We start from the raw sequence: 23,831 nt of genomic DNA on the forward strand, positions 1-23,831 counted from the left end.
AAAATTGTTAGTCTTCTGGTGTGAATTCGGAGGACTCTTCTTGGATAGAGTCTTGTATTTCCTCCTCCATTGCTTCTGGGAAGAAGCCTTCTTCTGGGTCGAAAACATTATATAATGTGTCGCTTTTCACAAATTATATATGTTTTCATGGTTTGTCACTTTTCTATCACTTTTCGGGTAAAAACATTTTTATTATTATATATAAATGAATTTTACAAAACCACCGTTACCGTTCTTTGGAAATAAGAGTAGATGTAAAGCTATTATATTGAGAGAACTTAAGAAACTACCGAATGGTCTAACATTTGTAGATTTGTTCGGTGGAAGTTTCTATATATCCCATTTATGTCATACCGTATTTCCTGACTCAAAGATTATATGCAATGACTTCGACAACTATATGAACCGTCTCAAACATATTCCAGACACAAACAATATATTGAAAGAGTTAAAAGAAAAGATACCTATAGGTAAGATGGAACGTATACCATTAGATAAGAAAAATATTGTGAGAGAGGTTTTGAAAAAAGCAGAATATATAGACTGGGATAGTATATCTGCTAGACTATTATATAGTGGTGCTATAAGAGTTCATGACATTGAAACACTTATGTCAAAAGTTTTATATCTTAACTATACAAATGTTTTCAAAGAGGACATAGAAAAATATATTGAGGGTATAGAGTTTGTGAGATGTCATTGGACAGAGTTGTATGAAAAATATAAAGACAAGGAAAATGTTTTCTTTATAGTGGACCCGCCGTTCTATAACACATGGGATTTTCAATACCAAGTAGACTGGACTTTGAGAGACTCTTTAGAAACTTTAGACGTTATACATAACCATCCATGCTTTTACTTTACATCCGATAAAAGTGGTTTGGAAACCGTTATGAGATGGTTAGAAGATATAAACGACTATGAGTTTAGATATGACAAAATAGAATATGAGAGAGGTCCTATAAACTGGAGAAAGTGTCACAATAAAGAAATTTTATTAGTAAGTAAATGTGGTTTGAAATAGGACTACTTGTTTTAGGTTTTTTCCATTGTGTCATTTATTTATTTGACGTGGCAGAAAAGTACAGAGAATATGAAGATGAACCAATGCCTGCAAATGTTCAGTATATGTACTCGTAAGAGATATTTTTATCTAATATTAAATGGACGCACAGAACTTAGCGAATGCACAGCAACCTGGACAACCAAACCCAGAGAATATTCCAAATGAAGTTAGAATACAAACTGCAATGGCAAACTATGGTCAAGTGCCAACAGATGTACAAATGCAAACTGCCATGTCAAATGACGCTGCGTTAGGTTTGCCACCATGGTATGCAAATATGAGATGGAAAGAGTTTTATACAAACCCTGAAGTGGGATATAAACAACTTTATGCAGATGACGCGAACACAGGAGTTGACCCAGAATATGTTTTCTACCAGAGGAGAAACAGAATGTATGAGCTCCAGTTAAAGAATGCTATGGAACTCAACAGGAAACGTAAGAGACTAGGCGGACATTAGATTTTTACATATAGTAAAATGGGTTTCTTCAGTAAGATAGGAAACTTCTTTCGAAATGTTGGAAGAGGTATATGGAATGGAATAAAATCTGTCGGAAGAGGAGTATGGGACGGTGTCAAAAATATTGGTAAAAGAGTAGGTCAGTTTGTTGGTATTATACCTAAAGACCCTGAACCAGAAGAACAAGCTCCTGTAATACAACAGCCTGAACCTGCACCACAGTCAAGTTGGCAACCAAATCCAACACCTCAACCGTATTAAAAAATTATATTTTTACCGTTCGATAGTAGTTGTATATGAAACTAAGTTCTAAGTAAAACACATGGTATAATGGAATTATTCTTTTTCTTCCATCTGTAGTAAACCATACTTGAAAGTCTGAAATACTTCCACTTGGTGGTTCGTATAACTTTGTAGGTTTTTCGTAAAAGTCATTTGCCAAGCATAAGAAAGAGTTTTGGGCGCCAGAAAATGAAGCATGAACTATCACAGCATCTTGGTCGAAAACATCTTTAAATAAATATGGTTCATCTCTTGCATATCGACTGTAGATATTTGCTAAAGGAGGTTCAACTTTCTGATTTAACATTCTTTGCAAATAATACCATGACATTGCAGTGAATTCTGTATATATTTGTTCGTCTTTATTTGGATTGTCTTCGTAGATTTGAAATGACACATGTGAATTTTGCTTGTCATATACAATTCTCACATAAAGTGTGCTATTGGTATTCGCATATTCATCAGCATATTTTGCATAACATGAATTTATTTTATCTTCTATATTTTTTAATGCAGCCTGTAGAGAAGATGAGAGGTCAACTTGTATTAGTTCAATTTCTTCCCACATTTTTCGTTTCCCTTCAGATGTATAATCTATATGAAACCTTACAATAAATGGAAAACCTGTTTGAACTTGTGAGACAAACTTCATTCTACGAAAGCCAATAGCTTTTGTGACAGATGGGTCTCTTAACCATCTGAATGGGTAGTCAAAACGATAGCCTTCATGCTTTACGGTATCTGTCTCAAACTTTTGACCGACATTAGTAAAAAGTTCATCTAATGGTTTAGTTGTAGCAACTCTAGAATTTTCTTTTTCTATTGGAAGCATATTTTATCTATAATAAAAATGTCAAATGAAACAGCGTCTATGAGAGAAATACAACACAACCGACAACTCATTATGCAAGCTCTAAATAAGAACACAACAAACTTTTCAAACTATTCTAAGATATCTGAGTCATTGAAAGGGGGTGACTTAAAACTGACAATAAACCCAATGACAGATGAGTTTCTATTTCAAGACAATAAGAACAATACTGTCTGTATAAATCCAACAAAAGGAACTTTAAACGAGAAACCTATAAATGAACTTCTTTTGAAAGCAGATGTTGACAACAAAGCTGACAAAGAATATGTAGACGATGCAATAACAAAAGAAGAAGAAAGAGCTAACAATGCTTATGCAACAAAAGAACATACTCATCCTGAACTAGCAGACAAAACATATGTTGACAATAAAATGTCAAGTGAAGTGACAAGAGCTGAAAACGAATATTCTAAAAAGACTCATATACATTATATTAACCAAATACCAAGTCTTAAGGAAACATTAGAGACAAAAGCAGATAAGACTCATACACATTCTATATCTGATATTACAAACTTACAAGAAACCTTAAACAGGAAAAGTGTCGTTGGACATACACATACATCTTCTGAAATAACAGACTTAAACGTTAGCCTTGAAAATAAAGCAGATAAAACATATGTCAATGAAATATACCAAAGTTTGATAGGAACAAAAAATATTGAAACTATTGTTGGTGACTTTTCTGTCAATGAAGAAAATAAATATTTTAGATGGCAGTTGGTACAGTCCTTAGAAAATGGTACACGGTATAAACTCATTCCGAAAAATAACAATGAAATGTATGTAAGCTATAAAAAGAATGATGGTACACAAGTTAAAGTTCCATTAGACAACAACTGCTACTTAAACTTATATGGAGACGAACAAAAGAAATATTTAAGAGTTTATGAAATGGCAGATATGACATTGCCTGACCCAGCTCCAGCACCATATTATTATGACTATGGAGATGACGACAGAACACCACATGTAGATGAACAAAAGCTAACATTATATTTAGATTATTATAGATATAAAAGATATAATGCAATAGAAAAAACGAGAATAGTATATTATTATACAGATGACAGAAATAAATATTATAGTCAAGATTTTACCTACCCTGAAAACATAAGATTATATTATAAAAAATATTCTGACACAAACCAGAAGAAACCAGAAATAGTTGCGCTATATTTTAAGTTCAAAATAGACAATCCTATATTATCTCATATGTTTGATTTAATGAACCCAGTAGGTTCTATTTATACGTCTATGGATGCGAGAGGTCCTCAAGCAATGTTTGGTGTTGGTGCATGGGAACAAATAGTCGACAGGTTTTTGTATTGTGCAAACTCTTCAAAGGAAACAGGTGGAAGTAAAACGATTTCAGGTGAAAATTTACCTGCACACAGTCATTACATAGATTTAAGTACATCTCAAGCAGGTTGGCATAAGCATAGATATTGGGATTGGTCAGGAATGACAAAAGGTAAAGGATATGATGTTAAAGACGACGTTAAGTTTGCTATAAATTGTTACTGGAGTGACATTCAGGGAGAAGGAAACCATACACATTTCGTTTCAGGATATACACAAACAACGGGACAAAGTAAAGAATACATGCCACCTTACATGACAGTTTACGCATGGTATAGAATTGCTTAGTCGTCATTTTCAACTTCTTTAGCATATTCGTCAGGAGTTGTCTTATATTTGTTAGGAACTGTCTTTGAAAGTATACCACCTTGAACTTTGACAAGTTTGAAACGAGGTCTGGCAATAGTAGTTTTATCTTCTGCTTGCAGTGTGTACATTTTGCCATGTTTGCCTAAAACTTCATAATATTCTCTTGTATACTTTCTTCTATTTTTACGAACACGAATGTGAGTACCTGTCGAGTTCCCATTGTTGTCATAGTCAATAGTATTTTCATATGGGTCGCGTTTAGGTATTTCTATTTTTACTTTGTCACCTTTCTGAAGTTTGAAGCCCGGCATTCTTTCTTGTTTGTCTCTTTTGACTAAATTATTAAATATATAGTCTTTCTCTAAGTCAGGGTTGTTTTTCATTTCTTCGGGGGAGTGGTTTCCCAAACCTTTTTGTTTACGGTTATTGTAAATATTTAAAACTTGTCTCATCTTTGCCATGGAGAAGTGTCTATATTTGTCGTCATATGACATTTCATTTGCTTCACCACCTTGTGGTTGGTTTAAGTCTCTTAACATTTTTATACAACCGTCAATGACACCAAGAGCAGAATGGTTTTGGTCGACAATGAAATATTGGTTTACATTTTTTGAACGCAGATAGTTTTTTACATCATCTGATTTGAAAGAACTTTCACAGTCAGATGTCAGTTTTGTTGGATGGTATTTGTCAACGAATATTGTCAAAGCAGTTTTTACATCTAAAATATTTTTGGACCATAATGGTATGGCTTCACAGTATCTTGTGTTTTGACCAACAAATATTAACCAGTATGGAGGTCCATCTTCTCTATACCTCGGAATGTTTTCCAAGATATCCATAAACCAAGCATTTGGTGTTGAACTAAAGATTTTTATCATGAGTGCTTTTTTTGAGAAAATAGGGGTCCTTGTTTGGATTCGTCATTTTTTACCCATAAGAAATGGTTTATTTGGCGCATTAGCAGGAGTTGCATCCAGATTTTTGCCCGCAGTGGGAACAATAGCCAGAGGTGTATTTGGAGTTGGAAGGAAGATTTTGAGTACATTAGGTATACTTAAAGAGAAAGCACAACCTATTATACAAACTGTACAGAAAGGTTGGGATGTAGCACGAGATGCAACAAATCTTATTCCAAATCCTGAAACAAGAGGAAAAGTTCAAGGATGGATGGACAATGTAGGAAGACAAGCAGGAAACTATTATAACAAAGCAAATGACTACTATAACCAAGCAGGACACTATATGGACCAAGGTGAAAGATTCTTTAACAGAGGATATAACCATGCACAACAGTGGGTAAACAATAACCAACCTCAACCGCCTCAAACGTGGGGAATGTAAATTTTTTTACTGAGATGAAATGAACAATGCAGCATTGAGACAAATGAGTTCAAGATGGATTTGTCGGCTTCCAGCAGTTACACCACGTGTTTGTCAAGTTCTTCCTATACCTCAGGAAGTTTTAGACCGACTTAAAAAACCTAAACAACCAGTTGAAAACAAACCAAACTAAAATTTTTTACTGAGATGAAATGACCGAAGAAGTTGAAACGGTAGATTTGACACCACAAACAAAAAGTTCAGAACCATTGTCAAAACCTGTCAAAGAACTTACAGATGAAGAGAAAAATTCAATAATAGAAAGTGCCAGGTCTGGAAATACAAACCCTAACTATAAAGTCACTTTTCATAGAAATGGAACGGCTAGTATCTCAAAAAAGAAACAGACTCTCACAAATAAAATATTGAAGTCTGAAGGAGCTTTCGAGACAACAGATGGAAAAGTTTACTTCACTGACCAACAGTTCATTATAGAACATCTCATTGACTTAGAGTCGAAATATTCTAAACTTTACAACAAACACAAAAAGTTGAAAGGAAAACAAAAACAAATGGCATATGATATTTATGAAGATGTTGACGACACAACTGTTCCTGCAAGTGAAGTAAAGTCAGAGGAACCGAAAAGTGACGAAAAACCGATAGAAGAAGAAAAACCAAAAACTGAAGATAAACCAAAACCAAAGTTTAGTTTCCAAACTAAACCAAGTCAACCTTCATTAGCTGGTATGGGTTGGCGTCAAAGACTTATGGCAGCAGGCAGTTATGTTAAGTAAAGAAAAAAATATTTTTTTTCTTTTTATAAAAATGCCCCCATATAGAATGGATAGAAAGTCTGCTAGAATAAAAGCAGAGTTACAAAGATATGGTTGGAGAGTTTCGAAGAATTTTAAATATAGGAAGGGAAGACCCATAAAAGTCTATGACAAATTGTCTGGTCTTCGCTACGAAATGGATTTGGAAACAGCACGTGCCAATTATCCAAACAGACTAGAGAGGTTGAAGAAGAACGTCTTATGGACATGCCTTTCGATGTTAGTGAACCTCAAGTTGAAGGACACGACGGCTTTGCCAGATTCTACTGGAAACATGACGAACAATTGCATCCTTTGAGAAGGAAAAAAGGAAAAGGTGAAGACACACATGCTCCCATGGAAAGAACAAAATATGCATATGAAAAGTATCGTGAAGTTAGAAGTCAAATTACATCTGGTCGAACCTTTACAGTAAACTTTGACGAAGGAAAGAACAAAGAAGGCTTCATGGGAGTACTTGCTGCATACAAGACGGAAATAAGAAAGGACACAATCTCAGATTGACCATAACAGATTTGGATGGTCACATTTACTATGCACATGGCAATGAACAAACAGCCGCAAAACTTCTTGACGCTTTCAAGACTACAAAGAGAGAACAAATGGTTGACTCCGACTCAGACATTTTGAATGCAATTGAAGGAATTGCAAGTGTCAAGTTCGAATGGTACCAACCTAACCCTCAAGCAGTCAGACAACATGCTGGATACTTCCCGTTCATAAATAAGTCTGACATTGACTTGACAAGGTATGGAATTTACAATTCAATTGAAACAATTGTCAATGAACCTTGCATTCTTACATGTCTCAGGAACTCTGGTCTTGTTACAGATGAGAAGATGAAGTATCTTGAGTCATGTGTGAAGACAAGGTACATTCTCAGAGGTCAATTGGCAAAAATTGCACCGTTGGCAAATGTCAATATCCGAGTCAACATACCTACAGCTAAAGGTTCTTCACATGACGACTATGTTGTTGAGTTCAATTTACCATGGTTGAAGATTGTAATTGTCCACAACCACTTCATGTTGAACGAAAGTCTTACAAACCCATTGTTCGGAAAAGGCAAGTGCAACATTGTCAGAGCTGTAAACATTCTTTTCGAGAAAGGTTTGTTGGAACCAATTCCAGATGACAAGCTGACAGAAACTTTTGTACCAAAAGACGAAACAAACTTTTCATTGTTAGCAAGACCAAAAGTTGTTCCAGACAAAGTTCTAGTACAAAAGAAGTACACAGTTCCACAAGGAGTTGGTATGTTCGGATACCAACCTGAACCAGAAGAACTTCCAATGAGGTTGCAAGAACTTCAAGATGCTATAAACAAACTTCCATTGAGACATCCAATTGACGTCAAATTGTATTGGAGAGCATCTGAGTTAGGTCAGAAGGTTTTATATGAAACAGGTTGCTTCGACGATGTTTATGAGATAACAGGAGAAGTTTCTCAGAAGATAAGAGACTCACTTGAATTTCCACAAACTGGACCAATTGGTTGCGACAAGTTCGACTCAAACGAAAAGATATACTATGTCGACCTTAACGCTGCGTACATGAGGTTTGTCCAATATATTCCGACTGGAATTCCAAACGAAGATGGTGAGTTCCCGGGAAGGAACTATACAGTTGGAAAAGTCATACAACAACTGTATGATATTAGGAAAGCTTCAAACCCCAAACTTGCAATGACACTCAAATTGCTTATGAATTCGACATGGGGATATTCCATTAAGAAACCTCAAGAGATGAAGAGTAAACATTATGAGAAGGTCGACAACTTTGTTGAAAGGTTTTCTCCTTTTGTTTTGAAGTACGAATTCACTCAAGGTCAAAGTGGCTTAGTAACCACATTAAAACCTATTGTCGAACATTGGTCTTACCCTCAGTTCGCAAAAGCAGTCCTTGACGAGTACAACAAAATCTTCTCCGAAGTCAAATCGAAAGTCAGGTTTACTATGAGAACATTGACGCACTCATGACGAACGAAGAAGGGTACAACAAACTCATTGAAATGGGTTTAGTCGGTGAGAAGATGGGTCAATTCAAATTGGACAAAATTTTCACCGAAGTTCATGTCCTCTCCAAGCGTAAGTACTGGGGTGTTAAAGAAGATGGTGAAATAGTTAAACATTGCATGAAGTAAAAAATTTATTTTTCAAAAAAGTGACATTTTTTTAATGGCGTACATCCCTGAGCGCTTCGTCCAGTTCAACCAAATGTTGGTGTTGGTACCAGGCAAGAGATATTCCAGGCTCGAACTCAACCGTCTCTTCAAAGAATGGATTGAAGACTACAGAGGAGACGAGTGGTTGACAATTGAATTTGCTCGGGCTTGGAATTGCTACAGAAGGGTCTTAGACGTGGACCCAAGACTCACGTACAGAGGTTGGGATGTGGTCTTCACATTCCAAAATTGGTACCAATACCAAAAATAAAAACTTAAATTTACTTGGGGTTTTTCCCCTAAAATATATTTTTTTACTCTTAGAACCACTCGAGGTTCTCCTTACGGTTGTTGAGCTTGTCACCGTCAATGTGTCTGACCTTCGTCTTCTTGTCTGAATTTGGAACCCATTGAATTGCGACAAGCTTGCCTTTTACATTCTGCCTGAGGAAGTCTTTAACAAGCTCGTTAATTTCAATTAGGTAAATTGCCTCGTCGGTAGGTTCGACCTCGACCATTGCTACTGTCAGTAAAAGTACTGCTACTGTCAGTAAAAGTACTGCTACTGTCAGTAAAAGTACTGCTACTGTCAGTAAAAGTACTGCTACTGTCAGTAAAAGTACTGCTACTGTCAGTAAAAGTACTGCTACTGTCAGTAAAAGTACTGCTACTGTCAGTAAAAAGGAAAATTTGAGAGGGTTTTCGACGATAAAGTACTGCTACTGTCAGTAAAAGTACTGCTACTGTCAGTAAAAGTACTGCTACTGTCAGAAAAAGTACTGCTACTGTCAGAAAAAGTACTGCTACTGTCAGTAAAAGTACTGCTACTGTCAGTAGCAGTACTGCTAGTAGCAGAGATTTTTATCGTTGTGGTCCGACGGTTAAGCCACAAACGAATGTCCCACGTCCCACCAACCCAGTACATTCCCAAACCAGAGGAACCTAAAGAACCACAACAGTCTCCTCAGCAACCTCAGTTCCAGCAAGTACCTCCGAATTACTACCAATTTCCACCTCAAGGTTACTACCCACCACAAGGCTTCCCGAACTACCCTCCTCAGCCTATGCCTTACTTCCCCAACCCTTGGATGTTCCAGCAAGCTCCACCCCAGCAATTCCAATCTCAATCCAAATCGAAGAGAGACCAAGAGTTCGAAGAAGGTCTGAACCGCTTACGCAAAGATTATGCTACAGCTCCAATTGAGAGAAAGTTGTTCCCGGACCAAAAATATAATTTAGGTGAAGAGGTGAGATTTCACCTCTTTTTTCACCTGTTTTTTCACCCTCTTGAATTTTCATGAATTTTATATATTAATGTTTTCGCTAAGCCACTTTGTGCCGTCAGTCAGTCAGTCAGTCAATGAAATTTACACCAAAAATATAATTTATGTTAGAATGTTAGATCTAACACGTTTTCTAACCACTTTTCTAACATGGTCTAAAACTCTCGAAAATCATGAATTTTTGACATTTCCTTATGAAAGAAAAATAAAGTTAGTTTTATTTTTATTTATTTTTTTATTTTGTATAAAAGATATGATTTCAACAATCGGCACAACAACAATTCAAACAACAGCACCAAACTCGTTAGTCATGAATCCAACATCTATGTTAGTAGAAATGAAAAGCTTCATTCCTTCTTCATATACTTTTGAAACAGAAATCCAGAAGATAAAGCAAGAACTTTTAACAAGTAATTTAGACTGTAGTGCGAAAGATGAAACAAATGAAGAATATCTTTATGAAATGCAGGACATTATTGACCATTTGCCTAAACTACCTGAAATCCAACAACAAAAACTCACTATTCCTGAATTCGACGAAATTGAAGTGAAACCAACTGACTCAGTAGAAATAAAGAAGTTCATACGAAAGGTAAATTATGAATTCCTTGGTTTTCATTGCAACCATAAGGTTATGGACAAAGATTGCGATATGGTATATAAGAATGTTTCTGACATATATAAATCTGAAGAATTTAAGACCTACGACAACTTTGTTTCGTTAGTTGCTGAATGTGTTTGGGAAATAAGAGATAAAGATAGAAGAGGCAAAGTATGGAACAAACAAATAAGACCCGCTATGTTTGAGATGAAGAGAGCAATTGACGCTTTAGTTGTTTTAGCTGGTTTTATTTCAATGTATAACGCAAAAATGAACCCGCAATGTTCAAAATGTAAGGCAGCAATTAGGAAATATAACTACTCCGTCAAAGAGATAGAAAGAATGAGAAACGACTATGCAGACTTAAAGAAAGAAGCAGAAAAGCCAGCAGAAGATAAAATGGACATGTTAGCATTTCTGAACAAAAACTATCCAACTGCTGACGATTTCCTATTATCTGACGTCAAGAAGAAGTATAAAGAAACCTTCGGCATAGTTAAAACATTCGATGTACTAAAAGAAGAAATAGAAGCTACAAAACTGTTTAAAGTCATGAACCATCGCAACATATACCATGTAAAACGCTTGTAAATAGTTATGTTAGAAAAGAGGTTAGAAAACGTGTTAGATCTAACATGTTAACATAAACATTATTTTTGCTGAATTCAGCACAAAATTCTGAGTAAAATGGCATATGGCATGTGTCAAACCGTTGAGTTTTCACAAAATTCCAAAAATAACGCTAATTTTTTATAAAATTTGACGAAGTGCAAATCTTCACTTCGTGTCATAATGTAAAAATAACGCTAATTTTTTATAAAATTTGACGAAGTGCAAATCTTCACTTCGTGTCATAATGTAAAAATAACGCTAATTTTTTATAAAATTTGACGAAGTGCAAATCTTCACTTCGTGTCATAATGTAAAAATAACGCTAATTTTTTATAAAATTTGACGAAGTGCAAATCTTCACTTCGTGTCATAATGTAAAATAACGCTAATTTTTATAAAATTTGACGAAGTGCAAATCTTCACTTCGTGTCATAATGTAAAAATAACGCTAATTTTTTATAAAATTTGACGAAGTGCAAATCTTCACTTCGTGTCATAATGTAAAAATAACGCTAATTTTTTATAAATTTGACGAAGTGCAAATCTTCACTTCGTGTCATAATGTAAAAATAACGCTAATTTTTTATAAAATTTGACGAAGTGCAAATCTTCACTTCGTGTCATAATGTAAAAATAACGCTAATTTTTTATAAAAATTTGACGAAGTGCAAATCTTCACTTCGTGTCATAATGTAAAAATAACGTTTACCATGTAAAACGCTTATAAAATAACTGAGGTGAAAAATTAGGTGAAAAAAACAGGTGAAATCTCACCTCTTCACCTAAACATTATTTTTAATGAAAAATGACCAAATTTCATGAATTTCCTCATATGCTTGCTTCCCTCGGAAAACCGAGAGAAGAGATTCCGTATGAAAATCGTGAAAAATTGCCAAACGGTTTGAGAGGATATTATGTACATAGACTTCTTGTAAATGCTGTAGCAATGTGGGCTTCACATAAAATATATTTTTATTGAAAAATGACCAAATTTCATGAATTTCCTTAAGATAGAAAAAATAAAGTTAGTTTTATTTTTATTTATTTTTTTATTTTGTATGTAAAGACAGATATGTTAAACATTGAGTTTGAAACAGTTAGAAAGATAGACAATAACACCAAAGTGGTTAGAATAGGTGATTTAAACGTAAGATACTCAAAGAAATACAACAAATATTCTTTGTCAGACATTATATCTCCATCTGGAAAGAAAACAAACGACTGGGTTAGAAATGCTTCAACTCAGAAAATTTTGACAAGAAATCCTGAGCTTATGATATCGGTAAGATTCTATGGAACTGCAGCATATCTCATCGACAAAAGTCTTATACCAATAGTTTTGTTATGGTTAGACCCAGTTGTTGGATATAACTTCATAACATATGGTTCATTCGATACGGAACGTTGCAGTGAAGGCTTATTTTACATCGTTCAGAAACCGAAGGACTTCAATACAAAGAGATATAAGATAGGAAGAACATATAATATAACTCAAAGATATGACAGTACAGTCAATAGAGTCAAGGTTGTGTTTGCTAATGATATGAGAGCTGCAGAAACAGAACTACTTGAAAAGTTTGAGAAAATGTATGGTGCTCCCATAAAAGGTAAAGAAACGTTTGAAGTAGATGAGATAGATAAAGCTATAAAATTATTGACGAAGTTGCTGAAAAATACATGTAAAGCGTTTATTTTTGGTCTTTTGTGAAAGTCAGAAAATAACGCTAATTTTTTTCTAACAAATTTTTTTATTTTGTATGTAAAGACAGATATGTCAACAACAGAGAACACAACAACAGTTATAGTCCATGAAGCTATAAATGAAGAATATGAGTGGGTTCAGTTTAACAAACAACTCCGTCTCATTCGTTCGGTCAAAGACGATATGTACCAAATGCAAAGTATTTTGACAGCATGTTTTGCTCCAGATACTAAGAAACCACAAGACTGGTTTAGAACCAAAGCACACAAGAACTTTTGAGCGAAGCACAGCGAGACATACTTTTTTCTGAAAACAGTGAAGAACAGCGAGTAAGTAAAAAACCGCAGTCGCCAAAACTCTATGAAAATCGTGAAGAACAGCGAGTAAGTAAAAAACCCCAGTCGCCAAAACTCTATGAAAATCGTGAAAAATTGCCAAACGGTTTGAGAGGATATTATGTACATAGACTTCTTGTAAATGCTGTTGCAATGTGGGCTTCGCCTCGTTATGCTTGGTATATTTACAGACTTCTTGACGAAATTCATAGACAAGAACGTGAAGAGATGGAAAACAAGCTTGAAGCAAAAGACAAAAGCATTCAGAAAAGAATACCACGTTCGGTACCAAAAGGTAAGGAAAAGAACTATAAGTATATGATTTATACTGAAGAGATGGAAAATGAAGAAGATAAAGATATGGTTATGTTGCATTTAGTCAGAAGAAACAACAAAAGCTTTTACGACCTTGCTAAGATTTACAAATCTGACAGAAATTGGTTCTATCGCGAAAACTTACCGATTTCAATGACCCCAAATGAAGATGTGAAACAAATAGTTCAAGATACGTTACCTCAAACACACTATGATATGAAAGGTTGTACAATACTTACCTTCAAAGAAGACTTACCGCTACTGAAAGAAAAATAACAGAGTATTTTGACAACTTCAAACAAGCAGAGTAAATGAACTCTTTATTTTTATTGACTTTTTACAATTTGAACTTTGTTTGCGTAGATATGAATTCTGAAAGAAGTATGAGGGTCTTGTATGACTTTGTACTTCTCCCATAGTTCATGTCTGTCAAACTTACCTGCCATGGACTCTTTCATAAGTTCCATGAAATCGTCTTCGGACAATCCGGGGAAAAGTATTATGTCAGTAAGTATTCTTTTAACATCCTTACTTAAACTCTTTGCTGTCTGTACACAAATGACAACTGAGATGTTAAAGTGTCTGAGCTTCTTAAGAATTCGACACATATCTTGTTCTCTGTTCTTTAACAAAGGATGAGAGGCGAAATCATCTAAGATAAGAAGACATCTATGAGGGTAAGTCTTCCAATCGTAAGATTGCAATTTCTTCGAAATGTATTCTATTTCTTTCTGTTTGTTTCTGAAGTGTTTCTTCTCTAATATTCTCTGCATTTCCTCATTAGGGTCTTTAAACTTCGAATTTATATACTCATTTATAGCATTATACTTCAAAATCTTCTTTGGTACTTCTTTATCCAATCTAACAACTCAGTATCCTTTATACATACTAACTTAGACTTCTTTATAATATCTTTGAACGAATTGACGGTTTGGTCAAATTGACCAGAAGTACTACAAATGACTACTAACTCATAGAATGGGTTCTTCTCATCTAGTTCTTGTTGTTGTGCAGCCATTTTAAGATAAGTGAAAGTCTTACCAGACCCAGGTGGTGCAATTAGACCTGTTATACCATTCTGAGCAAATAAGAACTTGTCATGTATAGGCTTTATCTGAGCATTTTCTAACTTCCTCTTGTTCTTATTTAAAACATTCTCAAATTTCTTGTCAATGTCAGCAAACTTTTTTTCTAACATATTTTTAGAAAAATTAAAATTTTTATCTTTTAGAAAATGTCTAGCGATTTCGCTATCTATATTCGAGACAAGCTTTTCGACAGCAAAACATCTGTCGACCATAAAATCTTACATAGTGTAAACAAGAAAGGTGAATTTGTTCTAAAGTTCTGTTTCTGGAATATGACAAGAACCATAAAACATTAAGCAGAGCAGTCTTAAAATTTGTCAATGACAGACTTGTTGACAGAGATGACGCCGATTGGAAAGATGAAGTCCAACAAAAGTTCTTAGAATGCAAAGAAGACACATGCGCTGTTCTTGAAGATGAAATAGAAAACAGAATAGATGAGCTATTAAAGGACAAAGAACTTTTACATAAATATGGTTGCGCCAAATTTGACATAACTCCACCAGAAAAGAAGAAGAGAGAAAAGAAAGTAGAAGAAGAGAAGAAAGAACCAGAGCCAATTCCACCGAAGAAGAAACTTGACATGTAAAAATAAAATTTTATTTTTAGAACATTTCTGGGTCAATGTCAATGTTCTCTTCCTCTTTAGGAGCAAACACCGGCTTAGACTCTAAAATCTTTTTACCCAATTTACCTTGAACTTCTACAACTTTAGACTCATAATATTCATAGTCGTCTGTCTTCTTTGGTTCATAAGGTATAACAAGTTTGTATGCTTTGCCTTCTTTAAGGTTTGAGAACCTTCTGTCAAAACTTTCTTTGACTGTTAACAAACCTTCTATGTCTAAGTCTTCAAATTTCGCACCATTTTAGTCACAATAGCAAACTTAACTGGTTCGATGTTCCAAACTTTGCTGAATGAAGACTTTTCAAAATGGTAGAAGTAAACATTCAAATATGTGAATGGGTCTAGTTCTTCTTTAAGTCCTGACATGTACTTGTTTACCGAGATGAATTTCGTCATCTTTTCTATCGGATAAAAAAATATTTTTTTAAAAATTTACTCAGAAAAATTTTTCTTTGTATATACACCATTCTGTACGTCTAAAAGACTTTTGACATTTGCCAAGAATGTACGTTTAGACGCTGCCATATAACCATATTCTTGACAATATTGTTTATACGAATCGTACAATGACCTTTCATCTAATGACACAAAGTCAGTTTCATCTATGAACAGTTCATATACACTCTTGTTTGCTTCTAACAATGTTTGTCTCTCTTCGGTATGTGGAATTTGTCTTGGATTGAACTTAGAAATATCTAAATGTCATGAAATATGAGAACAAGTGGTTGTAAAAAGTCAGATGTCAAAGTTTCTGCTAAGTCGTCAAAATATTTATCTTGCATATGAGAATCTGACGTTCTGACAACTACATATCTTCTGTCAGAACTTTCTAACTTCATCGGAACAGCATTGTTTGAAACCATAATGAAGTTTGCAACATTTTCACAAACTCTTTGGTCTTTATACTTTCTTTCAACAACTCCAACTTTGTCTGTTATAAGACTCTTCAAAGCATCTGAGTTCAAAACTTTTTGTTGTATCTATACTTTGAAGTTCATTGCAAACTATAAGTTCATATTTCAATAGAAGAGTTAAATTTACCGCAGATGTTTTCTAAGTTTGTCATATTCGGATTCGAATAACCTTCTAACAGTTTGCACAAGATATCTGTAAAGAATGTGTTCTTACCTGTTCCTTGTTTTCCAATTATAATGAGAGCAGTTTCATTTTTAGCACTTGGATGTTGTAAGATGTTTGCAAACCAACATAAGATATACTCATAAACCTTTTCGTTTCCATTGCATATAATTTCTTTGACATGGTCTAACCAAGCTTCTATAATATTTTCTTTCCATTCTACTTGTTCATATTTATATCCAGTGAAGATAGAATAGAAGTTTGGAGAAGGTGTATAAAACTTTATACCACGAACCGAAAAATCTTCAAGTTTTGACAATAAGATATCCCAAGCATCTAACATCTTCATGCCAACTTGTACGACTTTTATTTTCTTAAGTTTCTGTCTACATTCTTGTTCTGAAACTATTGTTGCTCTTGGTTTGTTAAAGACAACATCCCATTCTTTCATGACATAACATTCTGGGGCAGAGTCAACATAAATGACTAAACGTTTCAAATTCTCGACTGCTTTGTTATAGTCTCGAAATGGACACATATTCTGAATGCTTGGAAGTCATAAAAATCTGAAACATCTATTCTGTACATTTTTATAAAAATAAAAAAAATATTATTTTTTTTATTCTTGACTTTGTTGTTCCATTTGTTGCATTTGTTGTTCTTGAGCTATTTGTTGTTGAAGTTGTTCTTGTAATACAATACTTTCACCAGTTGCATCTTCCAATTCGAAACTTTCTGCCGTCATTGACAAATACATAGGACATAAAAGTTTTACAGGAACAAAGTTTGCGTCAACTAATGTCAACGTTATACTTGCCAAAGTGTTTGAGTTCACTAAGGTTGAAAATTCTGCATTCGAATGAACAATAGGCAAACCAGCAGAGAAAGTATTGTTTATACGCATAAGTATCTTTTGGTCATAATAGTTTCTGTCGACATTCGAATAACACTTTGAACCTAAGTTTGAAACAATATATAAGATTGGTGTGCTTAATGTCAATGGAATAGACATTCCTTGTATGACACCTTTTCCTGTTATAGGAAACTGTTGGTAGTAAAAACCAGAAATAAGTTTTGTATTATAGCTCATATCGTTTATAGTAAACTCAGTCGGACATCCAAACATAATGAAACCTGCTCTAGTTGCAGCACATGTTACACCTGTACTTAAAGTATTAAATAAGTCAACAAAACCTGTTGGTGGTATATCTGAGTAAGTATCTTCAAAGGAGTATTTTTTACCATTCACAACAATAAAGTCTTCTGGTGTCAAAAGAGCAAAACAGGCTTTAGTCGTCATTGTGTTTAAGGTTAGTTTACAATATCGTCCTTGAGGACTTTGTAAGTTTGTTGTTATAGAATTATATGACTCAGGGTTTTTAGTCGTAATAGTATAAACCATTATGTCTTCTGCCATTTATATATATTTAAAAGTTTTTCTGAAAGTGGAGAAGAACTTCATCTAAACTTTCACATGGCGTTTCTTGAAGTTCTCTGTCTAAGAAGTTCAAATATTTTGTAAAGACATAGAACTTTCCTTTGTCTACACGAACAAACAAAACAGGGTCTTTCATATCGTTCAAAAGTGTGTAAAGTCCTTTACATGAAATAAAGTCTATATTATTTTTCTTCAAACATCTTTCAAGAAGTTTTGACATTTTTACTTAGCAAATAAACTTTAATGAAATGTTGTGGTCGTCAAATATTTTTATAACGTCTGGGAAACTATACTTTAAGTTCAACGTTTCACCTCCTTTCATAACGTATATCTTGTCAATGACATTATATGAAACACCACAGCAACTAATGTCGGGTTCTATTTCTTTGATGCTTATATCGTCTGCCTCTGTCAAAAGTTTCAATAGTTCTTTCAAAACTTCATGAGGTGCAATGACATATGAGTTCACTTTTACAGGGTTGTGTTCGACCAAGTTTAACATTATACTTAAAGCTTGACAAATCTTCTCCTGAGTTTGAAGTTTGTCTTTCAGTTGTTGGTAGTCATTTCGAATATCTGCAACAGAACTTAAGTCTCTGCTAACTTCAGGATATGTTGGTTGTTCTTTTACAGGAACAATTGTTATACCATCTTCGTCTTCGTATGGTTTCCCCACTTCAACATCTCTGTCTTTGACATTGACAATAACACTTTGACTGTTTGTTTGAGTTGGTGAATTTAACTTCACATCTGCCACCGCCATTAAACCTTTTGAAACACTTACGCTTCTATTTTTCGGAAATGACATTTTACTTAGAATAAAAAGATGGACGTATTCGGATATCTTATTGAATTGAAGCAGAACAAAGTTTATACTCACAAACAATACAAATACATTGACAGAATAGTTCTTTACACAAACAATGGAAAATGTTATAGAATAGCAGTCTTTGCTGAACCTAAATATTTTCATAAAGCAAAGAAAGTTGGTATAACTGAAATGGTGAAAGTTCTTGAAGCAGACAAAAATATAACTTCAAAACTTACAGATATTACTAAAGGAAAGTTTATAATACAATATTATGTCAAAACTGGCGTACTGTCAATATTTGACGGAGAGAAGTCAGTTCAAGAACAACTTACTGACCTGCTGCCAAAATCTGCTCGATGGAAGCTGTCGTTATGCCAATCTGAGGAGCCCCAGCAGGTTTCATCGAACGAATCTTCAAAAGAGCATCTTCCGTGAAAAGTGCTATTGGTTTTGTAAACTTCTTTGCTCTCAATTCATCTGGACCGTCTCTGTCACCAGTATATTGTATTTGTACAGTACCAACAGTTGAAATACCACCCATAAAGTCTTCTGAGTCAGCAAATGGAATGCCAAGCCAAAAGTTTGAACGGTCTCCATTTGTATATTGAGTTTTTTGACCTCCTGTATGAGTCCATACTTTCACATATGGCATAATAGAATTTTGCATTTCAGGGTTAATGGTTGTTGTGAAGTTGTTGTTAAAGTTCATAGCATCTAATGTCAAGTTGTATGACCTCATATCCTCAACTGTAGAATATTCTTCTCTTGGATAATATTTGCCATCTATGTTTATATGATATTTAATACCAGGGTTGTAGAAACAAGAATAGTCATTTATAGTTCGTCTGAACAGTACAAACATAGTATCTGCATGTTTCATTGCAGTTGTTAAAGCAATATCTGTTCTTGCACCTGGGTCAGCACTTTGGTTTCCAACTTCACCTGCAAAGTCTTTGACAGATATTTGGTGTATAGGGAACATAAGTGGAACTGCAATATATTTGGCAGCTAAAGCATTTGAAATATCTGGGTCCAACATATAGACTGCAAGTCTGCTTTCTATTCTCTTGCATTCAAATTTTTCGCATGTGAACTTAACTGGGTCCCAAGCAGTTCCAGCAGCATTGAAATAATAGTTTACTTCATTGTTGAGGTTTGAGAAACCAAAGTCTAAGTCAACTTTGTCTTTGCAAAAGTCACAGAACTTGGCTCCACCAGTTCCAGCTACAGTAATGCTGAATGGGTCTTGTGTTGGTGCAATGACTAAGTTATTTTTGCTTGGAGTAAGTTCGATAGAAATTTTTCCTGCCCAGTTTGGCAAGTATCTTAAAAACCTGAAGATGAGGAAAGATGACAAAGGAACTCTAAGTTTGAGTTTTACTTTGGTTACTACTGCTGCAGTTTGTCCAGAAAGGTCAACATAAACTCCTGGAACGTTAGGGTCAAGTCTTCTTATTTTCTCAATAGTTGCATATTGGTCTGTTTGTTCTCTAGCTTGTGGTTGTACTGAGTTTCTCAAAGCGAACCATTCATAGTTTGCCCATGTTACTGTTTGAACTAAGTCAGAGTTAGAATATATCTTATATCCCATGAAAACTTCTGGAGCATATTGGTATCCGACATAGAAAATTCCATTGCAACCTTTCTTGTCAGACAACTTGGCAGAAGGTTTTATTTCAATGTCTTGTTCCACGTATAAGAATGAGTTGTCAATAGAAATAATATGAAACCTGTCGCAAGCAATATCTACTGTTGTTGAAGAACCTTCTCCAAACTCACCTACGTTTCCATAAGAAACAGCAGTTGTATATTCGTAAGTTCCAGGAACTATTTCTGACCTTCTAATGGCATTGTCGCATTCGTTATACCATTCGGAAACATTTCCGTTCATGGCATCCAAAACTGTTGGCGTTATATTCTGAGCGGCGTACATTTCATATGGGTAAAAATATAGAATAGTTGAATTTATGTGTCATAATAGAACCCACTCGTACCAAGCTTTACTTTCTTCCTGACTGAGTTTTTAACTCTTCTTTTTCCTTCATTGCCACTACTTTCACTAGATGAAGTTACTTCTTCACTACTTTCACTTTGTTCTACTCTTCTCTTCTTCTTTGGTGTCGCTTTTGGTAACTTGCCCTCTGCTTCAAGTTGTTGCATCTTTGCCTCATGTTCACCTAGTATGTTGTAAATTTCCCATGTCCTTTTTGCCTTTGGGCTCTGGTCGCCCATCTCAGGTAACCTATATCCTAGAAAGATTTTGTCATAGTTTGTATTTGAGTCTTCGCGTATTGTTTGCATGACTCTTTCCTGAGTTTCCGGTTCAAGCTCTTCAAACAGAGCTTGTCCATATGGAATAAGCTCGTTTCCAAATATATGTTTTTGTAGCCATTCTGGTTTTCTTTCCATGTTACCAATAATATCTTTTGTGAATGGGAAAGCTTTTACCCAATGTTTCAGTCTTGCGTCATTTATTTCTGTAGTTGGTTTTATTTTGTCAAGGAACATGTTTTTCAATACTAACATTTCATTTGGTACTGTCCATTTGAGTTTTCTTAAATATTCATCCCTTCTCGGTTCATTGTCTGCAAAGTAAGTTTTTATGACATTTTGCAAACTTTCGTTTGCAAGGTCATGTACAATAGGTTCTCTTCCTTCTCTCCCTAACTTTCTTTCTAAACTCTTCACCAAATATACCATCTCTATGGTTCTGTGTAGTTCTTTGAGATAAATGTTCTAGAACGTCAGGTGTTATATTTCCATCAGCCATGTTCATTTCATACTGGTCCAAAATATCTGCATCTTTCATATCTTTCAATGGCATTAAAGCCGCGCTGAAAATACCAGCTATATCTGGTTCACCATTCACTTCCATTGCGTCTACAACTTCTTGGAATTGAGGTTGTAAGTTTATGAACCACCTATCCGGATTAGCTTTATGACCCCATCTCATTGTAGTTCCATAGTCTGCAGAAACAAAAGTAGGTTTGTTTCCATATTGGCTAGGTTCTGAATGAACTTTAAACAATGTTTCATTTCTATATGTTTTGTTGAAATTTAACCTTTTATTTTCACCGAGTTCAGCCAAAGATTGAACGTTATATGGTCGTAAGTAAAAAGGATTATTGTATTTGCGTACATTTTCTTTCAGTACTTCCATTCTATGCTGAATATTTTCATCTGATGTTGGAGTCTTTTGTATGTCGGCGAACATTTTTCGATATTCTTCTACTCTGTCAGCCGAATTTTTCTTAGACTCTTGGAAAGATTCCATATTCTCCGCATACACTTGTTGAGGGTCAAGATTTTTCGGCTGTTCCAAATCTTCATCTAGTTCTGTGAAGTTAGTTTCCAAATGAGGGACTTGTTCGTTTCCTTCAGGCTCTTCTAGCTGTTGTTGCTGAACTATTTCTTCCATGTCTGGTTGTATCTGAACTTCTTCCTGTGGAGTTTCTTGTACCTCATCTGCTGGCATTTCATATATTCCGAGACCGTTTTTAAAAAGTTCCCTATCTAAGTCATCCGGACTCATAAACCTTTCTTCTTTCGTTCCGTCTCTATTTTTTACGCGTTTCATGACGAAAGTTGAATTATCATTTAGCTCTGACATCAAATATCTCGGAGTAAATTCATCCATGTCATTTGGATGATATGCTATTAAATCATATCCCTTAGCGAGCTTGTATTTTCCAGGTTTGAAATTATATCCCATTTGGTGCTGAACCATAAAGCTAAATAGGTTCGGGTCAGTATTTCCTTCCTTGAACTTTTTAATAGCTTCTTTATATCTGTCACTAAAGTCAAGAGTATCTGGGTAACCATAATCTTCCTTAAGCATTTTTAAGAATTCTTGGTTTCCTTGTTCTCTACTTCTTTTATGTCCTTGCTCTGTTTGTGGTTGTTGTTGTGCAGGGTTTTGAACTGTTGGTTGTTGTGTAGTGTTTTGAACTGTTGGTTGTGGTGCTGGATTTTGAACTGTTGGTTGTTGTTGTTGTTTTGGTGCATGCCTGTGTCTGTGTCCATGTGACGATGTAAATGTTTTAGGTAGTCCTGGTGCAGGTGCTTCTCTTGGAGGGTTTGGTGGTATATAAGTTCCACTAGCTAGTATATAAGTTCCACCAGCTGGTATATAAGTTCCACCAGCTGGCACATATGTTCCATCTGCAGCATAATGTCCTACCTGACTTTTCGTTCTTAAGAAAGCATTTACTAGGTCTGTTTTGGTCTGTTGTAACTCTTTTTCTTGACTTTCCACAACAGTTGCTCTAACGGCGTCATAGGCACTTTGAACTGCCTGTCTCGTTGCTGCATCTGTTATTTTCGTCATATTTTGTGCTACTTCGCTTAACTCTTTGTCGAAACCTTCAGACTTCAGTTTCTTTCCAGATGAGAAGTCGTTCACTAGTTTCACCTTACTATGAAGAGCTTCGAAGGCGTTCTTAAAGTCAGCATTCATTAAAGCTTCATTTGAACTGTCTTCATCCGCTTGTATTTTTGTCCTTATTGACCCTATAAGTTGGGCTGCTTTAGCGTTGGCTTGGGCATCTAACCAGTCATTATTAGCTTTTATAATATCTGCGCTTTTCATTGCCTTTTGCATGGCTGCGTCGTTATTTTTACTTTCTTGTGCTAAGTTTTCATACTGTACGGTTTGGTTTTGCAACTGTAAAAGTTTTTCTGCCTTTACATTTGCTTCAACTTCTTTTTTATACTCATCGCTATCCATATATGTCTTCATGGCTTTTTGTTTTATCTCTTCATCTTTCAGTACTTTATATTGAGTAGTATGGTTTTTCAAATTTATAACATCTTGTTCCATTTTTGCTACTTCTGCTGCTTTTTCTGACACTTTTTTCGCATATTCCTCTGTACTTAGTTCTTTCAGTTGTTCTTCTTTCTTCATTTTCTCTACGTTTAACTCATTTAGTTTCTTTGTGTGTCTGTCATATTCTAGTTTCTTTTCGTTTTCACTTATTTGTTTCTGTATGTCTATGTTTGACTTTTTGACATCTGTTATTTGATTTTTGAGTGAACTCAAATTCATTTGACTTTGAGGGTTATAAGCTGTTCCGTCTGCAGCTCCACCATAGCCTGCCATTTTCGCTAAAAGTGCCGCTCTTAAACCTCCACTCTGTGCACCAATAACTCGGTTTAAAAACATAGGGTTGCTTGACATTTGTTGCAACATAGTGGGGTCATTCATCATTTGTTGTTGCAACTGTTGTTGTGGTGTCAGTTTTACTATTGGATGTTTCAATGCTCCCTTCC

The 23,831-nt window shown here is 34.9% G+C and overlaps 10 protein-coding genes and 10 pseudogenes across 20 annotated transcripts, besides 1 other annotated feature; 11 read left to right on the plus strand and 9 right to left on the minus strand.

Annotated features, from left to right (window-relative positions):
* Positions 1-1,163: 1,163 nt before the first annotated feature.
* On the plus strand, positions 1,164-1,526 carry TVAGG3_0032070 (uncharacterized protein; the record flags this gene model as incomplete). Its single annotated transcript, XM_051220465.1, has 1 exon — positions 1,164-1,526. One exon carries the CDS (start codon positions 1,164-1,166, stop codon positions 1,524-1,526), a length of 363 nt encoding a protein of 120 aa, XP_051105451.1.
* An 18-nt stretch (positions 1,527-1,544) lies between these two features.
* Positions 1,545-1,787, plus strand: TVAGG3_0032080 (serine threonine-protein phosphatase family; the record flags this gene model as incomplete). Its single annotated transcript, XM_051220466.1, has 1 exon — positions 1,545-1,787. One exon carries the CDS (start codon positions 1,545-1,547, stop codon positions 1,785-1,787), a length of 243 nt encoding a protein of 80 aa, XP_051105452.1.
* Positions 1,788-1,791: 4 nt separating this feature from the next.
* TVAGG3_0032090 (uncharacterized protein) lies at positions 1,792-2,376 on the minus strand (the record flags this gene model as incomplete). The annotated part of the gene is made up of 1 exon (XM_051220467.1): positions 1,792-2,376. One exon carries the CDS (start codon positions 2,374-2,376, stop codon positions 1,792-1,794), a length of 585 nt encoding a protein of 194 aa, XP_051105453.1.
* Positions 2,377-3,090: 714 nt separating this feature from the next.
* Positions 3,091-21,573: a mobile genetic element.
* TVAGG3_0032110 (uncharacterized protein) lies at positions 4,326-5,231 on the minus strand (the record flags this gene model as incomplete). Its single annotated transcript, XM_051220468.1, has 1 exon — positions 4,326-5,231. The coding sequence occupies one exon, from the start codon at positions 5,229-5,231 to the stop codon at positions 4,326-4,328; it is 906 nt and encodes a 301-aa protein (XP_051105454.1).
* TVAGG3_0032120 lies at positions 5,294-5,694 on the plus strand (annotated as a pseudogene). The gene has a single exon. A coding segment is annotated over exon 1 (401 nt).
* Positions 5,714-5,866, plus strand: TVAGG3_0032130 (uncharacterized protein; the record flags this gene model as incomplete). The annotated part of the gene is made up of 1 exon (XM_051220469.1): positions 5,714-5,866. The coding sequence occupies one exon, from the start codon at positions 5,714-5,716 to the stop codon at positions 5,864-5,866; it is 153 nt and encodes a 50-aa protein (XP_051105455.1).
* TVAGG3_0032140 lies at positions 6,105-6,470 on the plus strand (annotated as a pseudogene). The gene has a single exon. A coding segment is annotated over exon 1 (366 nt).
* Positions 6,517-7,031, plus strand: TVAGG3_0032150 (annotated as a pseudogene). Its single transcript has one exon. A coding segment is annotated over exon 1 (515 nt).
* TVAGG3_0032160 lies at positions 7,112-8,298 on the plus strand (annotated as a pseudogene). The gene has a single exon. A coding segment is annotated over exon 1 (1,187 nt).
* Positions 8,687-8,944, plus strand: TVAGG3_0032170 (uncharacterized protein; the record flags this gene model as incomplete). The annotated part of the gene is made up of 1 exon (XM_001297539.1): positions 8,687-8,944. One exon carries the CDS (start codon positions 8,687-8,689, stop codon positions 8,942-8,944), a length of 258 nt encoding a protein of 85 aa, XP_001297540.1.
* TVAGG3_0032180 (uncharacterized protein) lies at positions 9,570-9,974 on the plus strand (the record flags this gene model as incomplete). Its single annotated transcript, XM_001297540.1, has 1 exon — positions 9,570-9,974. One exon carries the CDS (start codon positions 9,570-9,572, stop codon positions 9,972-9,974), a length of 405 nt encoding a protein of 134 aa, XP_001297541.1.
* TVAGG3_0032190 lies at positions 10,210-10,964 on the plus strand (annotated as a pseudogene). Its single transcript has one exon. A coding segment is annotated over exon 1 (755 nt).
* TVAGG3_0032200 lies at positions 12,941-13,832 on the plus strand (annotated as a pseudogene). Its single transcript has one exon. A coding segment is annotated over exon 1 (892 nt).
* TVAGG3_0032210 lies at positions 15,215-15,599 on the minus strand (annotated as a pseudogene). Its single transcript has one exon. A coding segment is annotated over exon 1 (385 nt).
* On the minus strand, positions 15,830-16,902 carry TVAGG3_0032220 (annotated as a pseudogene). Its single transcript has one exon. A coding segment is annotated over exon 1 (1,073 nt).
* On the minus strand, positions 16,934-17,731 carry TVAGG3_0032230 (uncharacterized protein; the record flags this gene model as incomplete). The annotated part of the gene is made up of 1 exon (XM_051220470.1): positions 16,934-17,731. The coding sequence occupies one exon, from the start codon at positions 17,729-17,731 to the stop codon at positions 16,934-16,936; it is 798 nt and encodes a 265-aa protein (XP_051105456.1).
* Positions 18,081-18,515, minus strand: TVAGG3_0032240 (annotated as a pseudogene). The gene has a single exon. A coding segment is annotated over exon 1 (435 nt).
* On the minus strand, positions 18,892-19,302 carry TVAGG3_0032250 (protein of unknown function, DUF4106 family; the record flags this gene model as incomplete). The annotated part of the gene is made up of 1 exon (XM_051220471.1): positions 18,892-19,302. The coding sequence occupies one exon, from the start codon at positions 19,300-19,302 to the stop codon at positions 18,892-18,894; it is 411 nt and encodes a 136-aa protein (XP_051105457.1).
* On the minus strand, positions 20,529-21,089 carry TVAGG3_0032260 (protein of unknown function, DUF4106 family; the record flags this gene model as incomplete). The annotated part of the gene is made up of 1 exon (XM_051220472.1): positions 20,529-21,089. One exon carries the CDS (start codon positions 21,087-21,089, stop codon positions 20,529-20,531), a length of 561 nt encoding a protein of 186 aa, XP_051105458.1.
* A 115-nt stretch (positions 21,574-21,688) lies between the features above and the next one.
* Positions 21,689-23,466, minus strand: TVAGG3_0032270 (annotated as a pseudogene). Its single transcript has one exon. A coding segment is annotated over exon 1 (1,778 nt).
* Positions 23,467-23,831: the final 365 nt, after the last annotated feature.

The sequence above is a fragment of the Trichomonas vaginalis genome, chromosome IV, assembly GCF_026262505.1.
Source record: "Trichomonas vaginalis G3 chromosome IV, whole genome shotgun sequence".
Lineage (NCBI taxonomy): Eukaryota > Parabasalia > Trichomonadida > Trichomonadidae > Trichomonas > Trichomonas vaginalis.